General features: G+C 35.9%; 3 protein-coding genes across 5 annotated transcripts in view; 1 reads left to right on the top strand and 2 right to left on the bottom strand.

Moving 5' to 3' along the window:
- LOC136819828 (uncharacterized) lies at window positions 1–1095 on the top strand. Its single transcript, XM_067076068.1, has one exon. It carries the CDS (start codon window positions 1–3, stop codon window positions 1093–1095), a length of 1095 nt encoding a protein of 364 aa, XP_066932169.1.
- A 5447-nt stretch (window positions 1096–6542) lies between these two features.
- LOC136819827 (uncharacterized) lies at window positions 6543–7193 on the bottom strand. Its single transcript, XM_067076067.1, has one exon. The coding sequence runs from the start codon at window positions 7191–7193 to the stop codon at window positions 6543–6545; it is 651 nt and encodes a 216-aa protein (XP_066932168.1).
- A 5329-nt stretch (window positions 7194–12522) lies between these two features.
- Window positions 12523–17282, bottom strand: part of LOC136819709 (ephexin-1-like) — a 37837-nt gene continuing 33077 nt past the window's right edge. For all 3 annotated transcript variants that reach the window (XM_067075950.1, XM_067075949.1, XM_067075951.1), the window contains 5 exons: window positions 15849–16043; window positions 14551–14738; window positions 13896–13984; window positions 13652–13756; window positions 12523–13264 (listed from right to left, as the gene is read on the bottom strand). In XM_067075950.1, coding sequence (XP_066932051.1) covers window positions 13101–13264; window positions 13652–13756; window positions 13896–13984; window positions 14551–14738; window positions 15849–16043 — 741 coding nt within the window. In that variant the 3' untranslated portion in view covers window positions 12523–13100. The remainder of the gene's footprint in view (window positions 13265–13651; window positions 13757–13895; window positions 13985–14550; window positions 14739–15848; window positions 16044–17282) is intronic.

Raw genomic sequence — 17282 nt, 5'->3', positions numbered from 1 at the left:
ATGGGCAGTTCGATGGGTCCTCTTCTTGCCAATATTATCATGACCGAACTTGAAAAGTCTATTGTTGTGCCACTTGTAAATGAAGGATTGATTAAGTTCTACGGACGCTATGTAGACGATACGCTTCTCCTTGTGAAACCAAATGACGTCGATCGAATTCATCAAAAATTAAACACTTTCGATAAAAGCATTCAATTTACTGTTGATAGATTTGATAATGAAACACCACATTTTCTTGATATCGAAATTTCTCCTGATGGTCTGTCTGTCTACCGAAAAGATACAAACACTGGACAGTATATCAATTTTCAAAGTCACACCCCATGGAGATACAAAACCTCATGGATACGGAGTATAATCACAACGGCAAATCGTTTATGTTCTGATAATAAACTTCCACACGAACTTACTCTAATTAAGATGTTCGCATCTTGGAATGGTTTCCCACAACACGTGTGCAAAAGTTTGATTTTCCGAACTCTCTCCAAAAACACTGTATCAAAGGAACCTGATACAGATCGTGAAACTGAAACCACCATTTGGATCAAGACCACCTATCATGGGACCCAATGTGAACAACTTCTTGACAGACTTGAAAAGAAGCTGAAAAGGTCAGTACAGCCCGACAAGAAAATAAAGTTTAAAGTGATATATTCTACAAACAAGTTATCATTTTTTACAAATATGAAAGATAAAACACCAAGTCTTTTAAAATCAAGTGTCGTCTACCACTTTACTTGTCCTGGGTGTAGTGCCGACTATATTGGTAAAACAGATAGAAATCTTCACGAGCGTTGTGTGGAGCATGCCACCTCTAATAAGAATAAGTCAAGTAATACTGCAATTTATGATCATCTGACCAATTGCCAAGAAATGCGTTACATGACCAATCTTCTACATCATGGACTTGGTGAATTGACAAATTCTGAAACGAGAGACTACTACCTAAACTGCGTAGAGAACAATACAAAGATCATTGATTCAGCCTCAAATTGGAACATTCTTCTTATAAAAGAAGCATTATACATTAAAAGAAAATCACCTATTTTGAACCACGGCCTCAAAGCCTCAAGAGATTTATATCTTTTTTCCTAGGTTTTGTCTAATTTTTGTCTCTTGAGTCGTTTCTATCGTCTTGCCTCCTATTCAGGCCTCTTTGTTTTAGCCTTTCTTTCTCCATTGGGATTTTGACTAATTATGTTCTCATGTCTTATATTTTTCTATTGTTTACTATTCACCACATTTTATTGATTAATTGTTTTATCCTCTAGTGAACATTTTCTAATTTTAATTGTTTTAATTAGCAAGATTTTTACATACAGGGTGTCCCTAATAAAAGTATCGAGTTTGAACATGCGATTGAGTAGAAAAGTTTGTGTGTGTTATCGCTAAAATATAATAACGTTCTCCATCACATAGGCTCATTACAAAAGGTAGTTACAACGTATAACTATGGAGAGCCGTTTGTAGAAAAATTCACACGATCATTTCTTCGATAAATATGTAACATTATCGCTCGGTAAATTCAATTTTCATTCTGTAAATTCAACATTATCATTCTGTAAATTCAATTATCATTCTATAAATTCGATTATCGTTCGGTAAATTCAATTTTCGTTCGGTAAATTCAATTTTCGTTCGGTAGATTCAATTTTCGTTCGGTAGATTCAATTTTCGTTCGGTAGATTCAATTTTCGTTCGGTAAATTCAATTTTCGTTCGGTAAATTCAATTTTCGTTCGGTAAATTCAATTTTGGTTCGGTAAATTCAATTTTCGTTCGGTAAATCGACTTTTTTCATTTTTTCACTAATTTGTTTTATTTTGAAATAGTCTGGTCTGGTCTGTGTCTGGTGTCTGGTGTCTGGTGTCTGGTGTCTGGTGTCTGGTGTCTGGTGTCTGTCTCTGGTCTGGTCTGTGGAATACCCATGGCTTGATCAGTCAAAGACCTGAGATCAGATCGTCATTGCTCTCTGCCCACCACGCTGAAATTCTAAATCAGGCGGTCGTAAAAATGGTAGATTTTAATCGGATAGCTAAATCGATAAAAAAATCGACGGCTAATCGATATAAATCAATCTTTCCCAAAAGTAGTGTCACCTGGTGGGATTCGAACCCATGTCGAATCTTCAAATTTTTAGAAAGTAAAAGAATAGGAATGTCACTGCGCCACCAAACATTGCGAACCTAACAAATTATTTTCTTATTAAAATAAGGGTTTGAAGATGACTAGGGCCCGACACTTGGAAACGAAACCGAAACAAAAGTAAACAAACCAGGAAAATGGTACCGAGCTCGAAAATTACTTTTTGATGAATATCGAGATTGCTCACGCGCGGAAAATTTCGTGCGCGTAAGCGCACAGGCGAGCGCAGCGTTTTGTTAGGGATAGGCACCAGAAGCCGTGTGCTCATCCCTAACATGCACCCAGACGGCGGTGCACCTTCCCGGTGGTGCACCCGTGTGTGTGGTCTTCTTGGGAGCAATGGCGATCATAACAGTTAGCCTAACTCGTCACTCGGACTTTTTTATATATACACCATATTTCACTTTATAAATTTGCTCAAATTACAGATGATGAAACGACCCGGTGGCCCAGTCGATAGGGCGTTGGTTTTCAAATCACTGACAAGAATACTTTGGTGGTTCGAATCCCACTATGGTCCAAAAATTTCAAAAAAATTTCTAAGTCCGTGAGCAATCTCGTTATTTATCACCATGTCGAAAATTAAAATCGAAAGTAGGAAAGTGAAAGTAAACAGACTGACAGACGTTAGCAGGATAAAAATGGATGGAGAAATCAAAGATTCCAGGAGCAAACGTTCATCCTATTATCATAAGCTACCAGCTGAAGCAAAAAGCAGGTATGATGCCAAGCTTCTTGCAATGCAGCTTGTGTATGATCCACTTGTGATTGGAAAAACGTACTACCCGTTGACTGACCATTTTGAGCAAATGGCCAAATTTGAGTTATGCTGATATATATATATGCATATCTCATTAACCACCCCAGCACATATAGCCATCAGCAGTTGAAGGCATACAAAGGACTTGATGGGTATAAATATGTAATTGCAAAAATTGTCAACAATGTCCTCGTCAAACCAATGAAACTTAAAGATGGAAACTACCATTTGGTCATGGCAAAGGTACGCCATGGTCAAAGTATGTTTAGCAAGACCCCAGCTCGGGCATGGGTGTATTTGAATCCTGATGGCGAGGTTTGTTATGCCCATTGTACTTGCATGGCTGGACTTGGTGAAGCATGCTCACATATTGCAGCAATCTTATTTTTGCTTTACATGTCCACAAATCATAGAGAGCGGATGTCATCTAACTCGTGCACATCACTAGAATGCCCTTGGCTGCCAGATTCTGCTGTCAAAGAAGTTGAGTGTCTACCAATATCAAAAATTGATTTCAGTGACCCTAAGAAACGAACTGAAAGTGATACTACTGCCACAAAAGTGAAAGAAAAAAACCCCTTTTCAAGTGTACCGAAGCCTACAAAAGATGAGCAAAATGCCTTTCTTTATATTGCTTGTTGGTAACAGTGCCGTTCTTTTGTCTTTCATTGGTTCCTGAATATAGTGATGACTATGTACCCTTTTCAGGTTGCTACAGAACATGGCAATAAATTTGAAAAGGATGCAAAAGATACCTTACTTGTATACTTAAGCTCACAGCATCAGAATTGTGTGATCAAGGATTGCGGATTTTATCGATCAAAAGACTATCCATTTCTGGGTGCTTCTCCAGATGGAATAATGGAGTGTTCTTGTTGTAGTGTTGGCTATGTAATTGAGGTAAAATGTCCCCATAAATGTACAAAATCTGATATGATAGACCTTTTTTTAAAGAGGCCACTCTGTTGAATAATTATGTACTCCAGCAGAAAAACAATGATACAGCCATGCATAATTACTGTACATGCATATTGTAATAATTAATGCATTGTTTATCTGCTGGAGTACATAATTATTCAACAGGGTAGCCTCTTTAAAAAAAGGTCTATTCACCTTGCAGCCACAGATAATGATTTTTGTATGGAAAAAGAGAAAGGAACTGAAAATAAATATAAGCTTAAACATGATCACCCCTATTATTATCAAGTACAGTTACAAATGTTAATCACAGGAATACCTAGAAGCTACTTTTATTGTTTACTCGCCCACTGTATCTCTGATTCAAGAAATTTTTTATAGATCCTGATTTTCTTAATGAGAAAGTACCCATCTCCAAACAGTTTTATGTGAATGTTATTTTGCCAGAATTAACCAGCAAATGGTATTCAAGGAAATCTACAAAAATTCCAGAATTTACAGTTGAAAACACTTCCTCAAGTGTTGAAAATTACTCAAAGATTGTTTGTGTTGTACATGTAATGGGGAAATGAATGAAGATGTAATTGTTTGTGGAGACAAATCATGTGTTGTTAAACTGTATCATTTAAAATGTGTTGGTTTGGAATCTGCCCCTAAAAAGAAGTGGTTTTGTCCCTATTGCAGTAAAAAGAAAACACGAAAATCTAAAACAAATTGAACTTTTATATTTTAACATACTCTTTACAATAGCATAACTACATAAATATTTTATATATAATTAAATAAATAAGTAATTAATAATAAATTATTCCGTATTCTTCAAGGAAAATTGATTCTAGTCTTTTTTCACATATTTTCTAAGGAAAATTGACCCAATATATTTTTGAGATTTATTTATGTATTTTATTTAGAAAATTTAGGTCTTAATTAAGTGATGAAATTATTCCGTATTCTTCAAGGAAAATTGACCCAATATATTTTTGAGATTTATTTATGTATTTTATGAAGAAAATTTAGGTCTAAGTGTTGAAAATATTCCGTATTCTTCAAGGAAAATTGATTTTAGTCTTTTTTCACGTATTTTCCAAGGGAAATTGACCCAATATATTTTTTAGATTTATTTATGTATTTTATGAAGAAAATTTAGGTCTTAAGTGTTTGAAATTATTCCGTATTCTTCAAGGAAAATTGATTTTAGTCTTTTTTCACGTATTTTCCAAGGGAAATTGACCCAATATATTTTTAGATTTATTTATGTATTTTATGAAGAAAATTTAGGTCTTAAGTGTTGAAATTATTCCGTATTCTTCAAGGAAAATTGATTTTAGTATTTTTTAACTTATTTTCCAAGAAGAAAAAAAAATTGACCCAATATACTTTGAGAGCTATTTGTGTATTTTATGAAGAAAATTTAGGTCTTAAGTGTTGAAATTATTCCGTATTCTTCAAGGAAAATTGATTTTAGTCTTTTTTCACGTATGTTCCAAGGGAAATTGACCCAATATATTTTTTGAGATTTATTTATGTATTTTATGAAGAAAATTTAGGTCTAAGTGTTAGAAATTATTCTGTATTCTTCAAGGAAAATTGATTTTAGTATTTAGGTATAAATGTTAGATATTATTCCGTATTCAAGGAAAATTGATTTTAGTCTTTTTTACGTTACGTATTTTCTAAGGAAAAAATTGACCCAATATACTGTTGAGAGCTATTTGTGTATTTTATGAGGAAAATTTAGGTCTTAAGTGTTGAAATTATTCCGTATTCTTCAAGGAAAATTGATTTTAGTCTTTATCACGTATGTTCCAAGGGAAATCGACCCAATATATTTTTGAGATTTATTTATGTATTTTATGAAGAAAATTTAGGTCTAAGTGTTAGAAATTATTCCGTATTCTTCAAGGAAAAATTGATTTTTTAGTATTAGGTCTAAGTGTTAGAAATTATTCCGTATTCTTCAAGGAAAATTGATTTTAGTCTTTTTTACGTTACGTTAAGTATTTTCCAAGGAAAAAATTGACCCAATATACTGTTGAGAGCTGTTGTGTATTTTATGAGGAAAATTTAGGTCTTAAGTGTTGAAATTATTCCGTATTCTTCAAGGAAAATTGATTTTAGTCTTTTTTCACATGTTTCAAGGGAAATCGACCCAATATTTTTGAGATTTATTTATGTATTTTATAAAGAAAATTTAGGTCTAAGTGTTAGAAATTATTCCGTATTCTTCAAGGAAAATTGATTTTAGTCTTTTTTACGTTACGTTACGACCCAATATATTTTTGAGATTTATTTATGTATTTTATGAAGAAAATTTAGGTCTAAGTGTTAGAGATTATTCCGTATTCTTCAAGGAAAATTGATTTTAGTCTTTTTTCACGTATTTTCCAAGGGAAATTGACCCAATTTTTTTCACACTGCTCTTATCATTTCTGGCGTGAAAAAATTTGTGTATTTTTCGTGGAACAATTATTATTTATTGATGAAGTATATCAATTATATTTATTTTAATAATACTGTTAATAGAGCTTTAATATCTTTGAAAATCAATTAAATGTATAATTTGTTATAACTGAAATTTAAATTATGAAGAATTAGAATGTTAAAAAACATTACAACCAATAAAATAACAAAAATCAATCTCAAACAAAGTTACCGAACTTTATTTTTTAAAGCAACCGTTTCTTGAAACACATATTAAAACAAGTCAACAATAACAGTTTTCAATCTTTTGGAATAATGCTAGGGCAGACATTGCACAATGCGCTGCACACAAGGACGATGTCTGTTATTTGACTGTAGTTATTCACATCATTCATAACAGTGTTGATGGCTAAAACCCTTTGCAAATAAGTATACTTATTTCTCAGTAGACCAATCACTCTTTCAACATGAATTCTCACCCTGGAAATTGATCTCGAGGTATCCACTTCTTTCATACTCAATTGTGATTTACCTTTTGTGAAAGCAGGGATGACAATTTCAGCACAGTAAAGGGCAGCTGATTCCTGTAACGTGAACCCTCTATCAGCAAGAACTACATCTCCTGGTTCAAGTTTGGATATCAATCCACTGTTTTCTGTTAGCTTCCTAGGCTCTGAAATAAAAGACACATCTCCTGGTTCAAGTTTGGATAGCAATCCACTGTTTTCTGTTAGATAAACATCTGAAACTCTTCCTCCCCAAGGCTCTGAAATAAAAGACACAGTCCCTTGTGGTGTTATTCCGATCAAAACTATGATGGTGTTGTGTTTCTTATATTGGGAATATGTTGATGCCCGAGCAACAATTTCGGAAGGCTTTTCAATGAATATTTCGAAGCAATCGATGATAACTGCGCACTTTCTGAATGATTCACGGAAACATGTCGGCATAGTTTTATACAGCTCATCTCGTTCAGGCCAACGAACCAAAAAACTCATGCGCCTACCCATTGTCCCAATCCAGCGCTTAAAAATTCTACTAACTGTAGATTGATGGACTCTAAATCTTAGGGGGGGCGTACGGGGTTTCTGATTTCCGAAATTCCGAGCATTTTTGACCTGATTTCCGATATTCCGCAAAAATATTTCGCTAATTCCGATACCGAATTTTTTTTGTAGATGATTTTCACTTAAAGAAAAACTTTGCTATTGCCGCGCATAAAATTAGGGAAGAAACTGTGGGAAATAATATTTTTGCCACATACAGTACAACTATTATACCAACCTCGTGTCCCGTGTATCTCAAGCGTTATTTTTTGTTACTAATGGACACTGGAGAATACCCTGGAACTCGCTACGTCATAAAATGATTTGACCAATGTCAATTGTCTTTATTCAATTGATATTGATTTGACGTNCCCATTTTTTAGAAATAGGGTTTTCAAGTTGGTATTGATACCAATTTAGGGGGTGGTGGTGTCTAATACTTTCAAATCTCGAAAAGTCAGGTTTTTGGGCCCTGGGTTGGTATCCTGGACCTTGACCCCCCCCTGAAAAGTGTGCATATAATGGGGGTAAGCAAAAACTGTTCCGACAAAAAACTGGCATGTAAAAAAGACAGTAAACCCAGAGTTCCAATAGTGCAGTTGAAGTGGGCAGGTAAGGGAATTCTGGCTTTATATTTTTGATTGAGCAAAAATTTTCAATTCTTCACTTTTGAAAACAATAATTGAGAAAAGAAATTTGGGATTCAGGACAATGTCAATGAAAAGAAAAACCTACCCATAGCCAGCAGCAACCATCAAACTTCACTCACCACCATCTTTCTGGCATTTGTCATTTCAGCTCTACTCTTCCTTGCATCATTGAAAAATCCATAAAATTTTTCAGAGAATCTGAGTGAAACGACAGCAGCCTACAGATAGAGTTCAGCGATTTCTCACCTCATGGTTGATCACCGGAATGATATTCTATCTTCGCTCGAATGCTGGGCGCTTTGGAAAGCAAATGAGCTGTGTTAAAGATTTTACCCGCGCGTTGCAGACTGTTTAGAAATTTGGGGCATGAGTTCTAGATTGCTTTGAACCTCGTGGTCCTTGATGTCGCTACCAATTTCAAAGTTATTCAGCAAGAAGTCCATAGAGAAGACTGGAGCCGAAGTTTATTGAGTCTAATGGGCCACGGACCCGTTTTCTTTTTTTATTGTAGTTTTGTAAAACGATGGCAAGCCATTGCGGCCATAATATCATAATTTTCTATTTTGCAAACAAAACAATCAAATAATAAAATATAAAATTAAAAATAAAATAAAAAAAATTAAAATCATCATTAAAAGAAAAAAAAAAGACGAGTGAAAAAAATTTTTTTTTTCTTTGAAACTGATGGGCCACCATACTATTGCCTTTAGTTTTGAAACTGAATGCCTTCGTATCTCTAAAAGTTATTCTCCATTATGTAAAATGATGAAAAAAATCAAAAATTGATCTCCTCTGTTGATGCTTTTTGACCAAAAAGTTATGTTTTTGAACGAATTTCTGCCTAATGGTCCAGGGGAATTTCAGGCTTAATTTAGGGAACCCAAAATTTGCGTACACATGAAATTTTTTGATTGAAATGTGTTCGTTAGGTCCTTAGGAGTGAAAAACCATCGAGTGACACTTTTCACACCTTGGGCATTTTCCATAATGGTGGAAATTTCAAAATGGCGGATTTTGTATTTTTTTGAAATTTTGATGTCTCTGAACATGGACATATTATATACCGTTGGAAAGGGTTTTTCATGCTGAACAACTTTTTTGCTTACAAAAAGTCATAAAATGTACTCAATGTGAGTAAAAGTACAAAAGGTGTTAAAATGATGTCATCATCACCACCAAAAATTTGACATTTGCTTCAAATTATTGAAAAGGATTTTTCATTACTCACGAAAAAGTCTAAAAATCTAATAAGTAATGTGCAATGTACGAGTAAACAGTGATAGAAGGTATCAAAATAAAGTCATCACTGTCCAAAGCATTTACATTTGCTCCATTATATTGATGAATGTCTATATACCATTGAAAAGTATTTTCATGCTGATGTTGGTGCACCATAAAAAAGCACTGATTCGACTGTAGCACGAAAAAGGTTGTGTTTAATCTTGCCATGAAGGTTAGATTCAGTAGTAATTACTTAATCATTTTGAGATTCTCACATTAACATGCCAGTGGAGGCTTTGTGACTGCCAAGGCAGTTGAATTTTTCTACATTTTACATTACAAGAGTATATCCATGTATCCGAAGTTCTTCGGCGTACAACTGAAACGTTTTTGGCGCATTGGCGTAAGGGTACTTACAAAGATTGTTTGATTTTCAGTTGGCGTAAAGTAATAATTCCAGCTCTGCGTGAATGACTCCATAATCCATCGATTTTTAGCTTCTGTTTGGCTAAATTTGCTTTCGCTCGCTTGCGCTCGCGTCAATTTATTAATTATGTTGGCGCATGCGCCTCTTTTCCCATCTTGCACCCTTATTGAAAAATTGAATGTTGGTACAAAAGAAATTTTGCTTGGCGTGAGGCTTGCTGCACGGAAAAATATCTTCGGCGCGGGATTTCATGGAATCCATACTGGAGTAGAACAGACCACTTTTTTCCAGCAGACTTTTTTCTTTAGTTTGCTAAGAACAGATCGCCATATCCAGCTGGAATGTGCCTTCAGAACAGATATTTTGAAGTCCCTCTTTCTGCTCTCTTCGCACTTCGCTTCGGTGGTGGATGCTTTCGATATCATCTAGTCATCATTACCACATGGTCATGATGAAATTTGGTTCAGAAAAAATTCAATCTCAATTTTGGCACTTAATGGGCCATTCCAGAAAATTTTTGTTACCCCCGCCCCGTCGGACGACGTGCATCTTTTAATTTTTTCTAGCCTCAGAAATAATTTTTTTTTTCCAGTGGTGGTCGGAAATTCTGATAAAAATCCATGTACTTTTGTAAAATGCATCGGAAATTCCACTCTTTTTTGCCTTTTTTAATTCAATTGCCTTGGAAATTCATACATTTTCTTCTCTCGCCTTGGAAATTTCGAATTTTGGTGAAAACTTTTGCCCTCGGAAATCCTGTGTCGTCCGCCCCCCTGTTACAGACAAATTCTGGAATGGCCCAATGTACTGTAACTGTAAATTTAGAATAAAAGTAGCATACCACATACTGATATTGTCAGAGTTGAGTGTTTAAAAAAAATAAAAAAATTTGTTGAGTGTAAAAGCGATATTTTTGCTCCATCTTGTTTACTGTTCTTTATGTCTAGAAGTTATTGTTTGAAGTCACATCACCTTGTGGGCGGGGACGCCCCCCTCCGCCAATTTGCATCCCTTCCATTCATTGTCGTCCCTGCCCTTGCGGCTCTTACGTCGAATTTTTAAGAATCCTGAAAATTTTTGCAGTCCTCAAATTTAATTGTCTGGGATTATTCCCGGGAGGACCCTATTCCCCCCCTGCCTCCTTGCCTTGTGCGTGACGTTTGAGAGACTTGAGGGTGTAAGCAGCTGTAAAAGGGTAAAATTTAAAAAATGCCTGGAGAAACAAACTAGGGTTGATGGATGCTGGGTAATGTGCGTGCGTGCCGGACCTCCGAACCCTTACTTAGAGAGACTGATTTTTTTCCTGAAAAGGTGACCTTAGAAAGACAAAATTGCCTTCTTAGTTAGACGAGAGACATTTTCATGAAAATTTCTTTGATTTTTTTCTATTTTTTGAATCGAGTTTGCGAAAAGACGACCCTTAGAGAGACGATTGTTTGCTTTTGTTGTTTTGACTTTGGAGAGTTAAAATCCCAACCCTTAAGGCACGCACCAGGCTAGGCACGCACATACCCAGTGTCCATTTTTGCCTCAGGTACGGGAAAAATAGACCCTTGTGTATGATTCACACATACCCTAGCGCGGGGGTCACTTAGAGCTTTTTGATAAACTGGATGGCGCTGATAACTTCACTGGACTCAGCACCATCAAAATCATCAGAAAGCAAAGTTCAGTCTCGGAGGTAGACTCTAGTCTACACATACCCCGACACCCATTATTGTGCCTGAGTACCCCCAGGGATTATTACAAATAAATAATGATATGTTGGCCGAGTAATACAATCTAAAAAAAGTCACACATTATTTTATTCTAGGACAATTGCACCCCTGGACTGTTAACTCTAGTACAATTACTCTTTCCTCGGAAGATAACTCAGGCAATTACAATTTCCCCAGCTAGAACAATAGCTCCCACTCAGACAGTTGCCTTCTGCCCAGAAAAGAATCAAAAACCTATACAGTGATCAAGTGACCCCAACAAAAAAATTCTACTGAATTGGGCTCTTCCAGAAAATGTTCGTACACCCCGGGTGGAGGATATATTGTCCGGGGTAGCAAAAATTCGGAGAGAGTTACATCGGATCACCCAAAGTACCTTCATGTTTTTATTTTATTTTCTTATCTCTGATCCTGTCTTTCTCTTTTCTGACTGTCTGAGTTTCTGAGACTTAGTTTCTCATTTCTGACTGAGTTTTCATACCTGTCAATCATTTGTCCATCAATTTCGACCAACCTATTATTCGCACCGAGTGGGATTCGAACCACCACCAAAGAAAGACCTTCAGATTCGAGGCCAGCGCTCTATCCATTAAGCCATCGCCGCACAGCAGAACCACGCAATTCATAACATATTACTTTTTTAACCTGACTGAAATTCGAGCCGTTACTAGCAACCCTGCGGGGCCCAAGGTGCCGAGTATGCACCCGGCACAGTGACAAGCCGTTACTAGCAACCCTGACCCTACCTAACTGTTAGTTAATCAATTCCAAACAACAAAACCCCCGGAAAGGTGACTATCAGCGATCCGTGGATAAAAAAATAAAAAAATGAAAAATAAAAAAATGAAGGTAACTTTGGGTGATCCGATATAACTCTCTCCCAAAAATTCGTCAAAATTTGCCTTGTCCGGGGGTAATTTTGCTCTGTCCGGGGGTAATTTCGAGTGTCCGTCGGGGGGGGGGGGGGGGGGGGGGGGTCAGCTGATGCTTGTCCGGGGGGTGAAATCCGTTGTCCGGGGGTGAAAAGTCATTTTGTCCGGGGGGAGGATACCTGTTCAATCCAGTGTGAAATTATTTTTCTCATAAGAAGAGAGTATTTTGACCTTGTAGAGAGTATAACTTTGGATACACAGTGATACAATAATTATAAATCATCTGAACCAGTATGAAGGTCTAAAATAGATTTAAAATCAACCAAAAGAAAATACAAAATGGTCTACTCGTAAGATTAATTTTCATTTCAATTAAATTATATTAGAAATCTATCAAAACAATAATAATGCACATCAATATAATACAAAAAGTATCTTCATTTCGAAGATACGAAAAACGACCGACCACAAATTGGTACTGGCGATTGTAAACAATGCTTTGAAGTTTCCCATTTACTGATTGGTTGCGATGTTAGATACCCTACAAAAGCTGGCTAAAAAATTCAAGACCAAAAAGATTACAAAAGCTACAAAAATTTCTGATCGAGACAAAAATTTACAAAATAATTCTGAAGTAACATCAAATCTAATAAAAGACTAATTTTTATAAAATTTATAGCATGGATTCACACTGATAACCAGAAAATTGGCTGAGAAATTCTATAACATTATGTACACAATATTCAAGCTGAGTTGATTTCTCTACTGCACCAGGAACTAATTCTGTTGCCAAAAACGATACGTGTTGTAAGCCTGCCAACGTGGGGATGTCTTTAAGACTGGTATACCATACGTCACTGAGAAGAAGCCTCAAAATCACCGCCTCGTACCATTTTAATCTCAACATAAGAAAGGGTACGACATTATTTTCCAAGTATCTCATTGATGACGTTCTTACTAGCCGTAATGAGCCGGTACCTCTGCATTAAATTCTTGGCTCTCATGTGGCGTGAATCGATTTCATCTGTATGGTTGATGGGAAACCAACCACGCGTGTCATCGCGTAACAACATCCCCTCTGCCCAACCTGCTCAAACAAGAAATTATACAAAACACTCTCGCTTAAATTCGAACTCCTATTATTTGAATCTTTTTATAATTCGAACTTGTTTCCAGTTCCCATCATGGACTAAACCCTCTTAAAACACTTTCTATAATTCAAATCTCTCTGTAATTCGAGCAAATAAGATTCCCCGATCTAGTTCGAATTAGCGAGTCAACTGTAATCATTTTACAATAATGCATCCTTAAATAGCTTCAAGTATCCGGAATTTGGAGGCTCGATCTCACAAAAATATACCAGGGAGTATAATTGACTCAAGAAATGCAATGTTTAGAACGAAAATCTTTGACCCTTGTATTATGGTGTGCATGCATTTAATTTACTGATAAAAAAATCTGATGACAAACTTACCGTCGGGCAATTTTCGTAAGACGCTGATGACGTCGCCTTCCATAAGGGTTAACTCGTCCGGTTGCTGAGCAACGTATTGATGTATAGCTTGTACTTGCGGACAATCTGAAAGAAAAAAAAATTGGATTTTCTGGACATTGTTCAATTTTTCCCAACATCATTTAAGAAAAACAAGGAACATCCTAATCTAAACTCTGAACAACTGTCCAAATTATGAAGGAAAGATAATATTTTCAAGACTTACCCCATTCTTCGTATATGGATTCGCCCTCAACGGTGGGCGTGTTGCTTTTGGGCGGACTTAACGCCTCCATCCAACGTGTCTTATCCGTTCTAAGGAAATGAAATAATTAGTAATATTAAGTCTTGATTTAATAAAATGTATGAGGGATTACTAAGTGGTTCCTCAAAACTAGCGTTAATGTTGAAATCAGAGGATTGAACCCAGGTCCCTTCGATAGATAATCTTCTATCGTCATAATTAATTATATCAATGTTGCCCAGTTGCACTTAAGAAAACATAAGAACACGTTAAGAACATTTTTAGGCTTAAAACTAAAAAAGGCTTCAAAAACTTTGGGCGCCATTATAAAAAAACAAAAACGTGTAATCAATTACAATCCGGTTATCCGGTTATATTCAAGCGAGTAAGAGAACGCAGAGGCGTAGCGACGAGTTTTCGTTTAGGAGGGGGCGAGATTGGAAAGTTTTGATCTTTTTTAGAAATTTTTGCTTAAAGGAGGCCTTAAAAAGGTTAAAGGTAGCCAGAAAAAGGTCACAAAATTTTACATTCTATTGGGAAAACTTTGACCTTTTTGATCAATTTTTATGTTCAGGCCACCATGCCCCCCCCCGGTGGATACGCCCCTGATAGATTGAAACGAACAAAAGAAACTTACTCAGTGGAGAGGAAGAAATGATAATCCACTGTTTTGCCATTGGCATTCTCCAATAAGATCAATGTGAAAGCATACTTCAAAGGATTGACATTCATCGTAGCCAGGGTACCCATCTTTGGTGGTTCAGGGTCAGGGATGTTTTTCATAATTTCACACCTCAGTGATGAACGTTGGCACACGTCAATAACCTACGAGAGTGAAGAAAAAGTTAAAACTTAGCAAACAGGTTGACATCCAATGCAGTTCTAGCGCGTAGAAACCGAACTTCAAGTAATTAAAGGTTTGGGTTAGAGAAAATACGGTCGACTCTCTCTAATTCGATATTTTCTTCTTCAGATTAGAGAAACATGCGAATTACAGGAAGTATTTAAAACCAGCTAAAGGGATCGACGATTTAGTTCAAATTATAGAAAAATTCGAATCATAGAAGTTTTAGCTAAACCGAGATTGTTACCTGAAACCCTTTGGGAGGCTAGAAAAATTCGACTTATGGGTTTCCCATTTCCCATCTCCCATCCTGTCGATTGCACAGAAGAAACACGAAAAAGGAAAGTTTAAGAGGAAAAGATCTGAAAAGTTTCTCAAAACATCATTCAATAAAACTTCTTTTGAAATTTCAAAACAGAGCCGGACATAAATTGAACCCGACAATTCTGTAATGAAATAAGTTCTGATAAATTAAGAATGTAAAAATCTTTCCTTCGAACTCTTATATTCTCTCAGCGGGATATCAAGTATGGAATGTACAAGGATAATCGAATTTGCCGGAAAATGAATTCAAATCCGCGATTACATAAATGGTTATACAGAGCATATTATTAACATCTTTTTTGCAAACCTTTCCGCCCTTTCCGTCCTCTTATTTCGAAACCAGAAGATTAGAATAATCTCTTACAATTCAACACACCAGATTAGTTGCAAGTTGCTCTAAGCAAGATAGTACGAAATTTTTTTTCAAGGTCAAATTTCAATTCTGCCAGACTACTCTCGGGTACCTGATAAGCGGGGGTATGGAATAAACGGGGTGGGTGGAAAAATTCTCAAAACTTATTAAGCTGGGGGGAGGGGGTGGAATAAAAATGCCCTGGTGAAAATTTTAGAAAAGGAGGCTAATAAAATACAGCAGGGAAAAAAGAGGGAACTTTCAAAAACATTTTCTTCAAAAATTAATGAGCAGGGGGGATGTCCTTGGTGAAAAAATTTCGAAAAATTAATTAGCGGGGGGACGTTTAGTAGGTACCCGAGAGTAAAAGCCAAAACCAAATAAAAAAAAATTCTTTTATCTTTAAAAAGCAAACCTTATATTTGTCTTCTCCTTTCATTTTGGTGACCAAAACAATATCAGTGAACAGGAAAATATAGATGGGTTTGAATTTGCCTTTGAAGATCTGTCGTAGTTGATTCTTGAATTGTGAAAAACGACCTTCTTCGTGTAAACACATCAAATCACCTTTCTTTACCAGCCATCGTGATGTTGAGATCAATGGGATGGGCTGAAAAGAGAAACATTTCAAATTATAAGAGGTGAAACTTCACAGGTTCCTTGAATTAGCGGATAATTGATTTTCGACAAGATCCCCTCCAACAGGAAAGACTGACAGATAAAGGCAAAAAAAAAACTTTTTAAACTTTTTGCAAGATTGATAGGTGAGAATGAAAGGAAGGATATTTTGAGAATGGGCTTTTCCAGAAATAAAATTGAATATCCGCTTGTCTGCTTGCGCTGTGATTGCTACTCCATCGTGGGTAGGACCCATTCCGATGCATCGGAGGGCCTATCTATCTATCAACCATTTTAACCCATAATTGGTATCATATGAGATCGGTCCTGTATTGTAGACCGATGCGGCCCTCTTCTTTAACCCTGCCCGAATAAAGACCAGTCTTCTTAATTGAAAATCAAAAACCTTTAATAATTTGAAGTTACGGGATGGGATTCAAAGCGAATTCTTGTTCGCATTACTATTATGTTATTCTTTAGAATCTCAATCGGCTAATATTCTCAGCGGTTCATTGAGAGATGTAAAAATACAGCATAAGGTCCGTGGAAAAAACAGAGGACTGTAGGACGTTATACATCTCGAAAATGAATTAAAAAGGTGGGAGGAGGTGAAAGGATTTTCTCTAGCATAATAAAAACGAAATTACGATGAATTATGATATCAACTGACGGATAGGATACGTATAACAAAACACACTAATCAACTCGTTAGGACCAAAATCACTTGGCCGTGAAGTCAATATTTTCCACTTCTTTTTTCTTTTTTAGAAAAACTATTTTATTCTTGTCTGCCCTTCATCCAGACCTCAAAATAATAATTGAATAATTGAATTGACAAAATGTAGCAGCATTGGGTTAACCTTTCTAGTCTCGCTTTAATACCCAATAATTTTTTAGGCCAATCTAATAAGGTTATGGAACATCGTTCCTACAAATCGGCGTTTTTTTATAGGAAATTCGTGTATTTAGGTTGTATTTTGATCCTAACCTAAGCAACACCGTAAATAAGTATTTTAGGATGATTTCTCCCGACAAGGTAAGAATGTCCATGCTGAAATGGAAAAACACTATTTGACATAGTCTAGCAAGCTAGACGACTAATTTATACATAGTAGAAATAAAGCAAAAAGTAATGAATGGAACAATTTTAGTCGTCTAGAAACCTTTGTGCAATAACTCCAAACAAAAGAAAAGTGTCAATATTGCAATTATAACTTTTTCCTGCTCAAAA

Source organism: Clytia hemisphaerica, unplaced genomic scaffold (genome assembly GCF_902728285.1).
Source record: "Clytia hemisphaerica strain Z4C2 unplaced genomic scaffold, Clytia hemisphaerica genome assembly, whole genome shotgun sequence".
Taxonomy (NCBI): Eukaryota; Metazoa; Cnidaria; class Hydrozoa; order Leptothecata; family Clytiidae; genus Clytia; species Clytia hemisphaerica.
This window is presented reverse-complemented; position numbering and strand designations above follow the sequence as displayed.

Coding starts and splice junctions, on each gene's coding strand:
- LOC136819828 (XM_067076068.1), top strand. CDS start 1: ATGGGCAGTTCGATGGGTCCTCTTCTTGCCAATATTATCATGACCGAA.
- LOC136819827 (XM_067076067.1), bottom strand. CDS start 7,193: ATGCCGACATGTTTCCGTGAATCATTCAGAAAGTGCGCAGTTATCATC.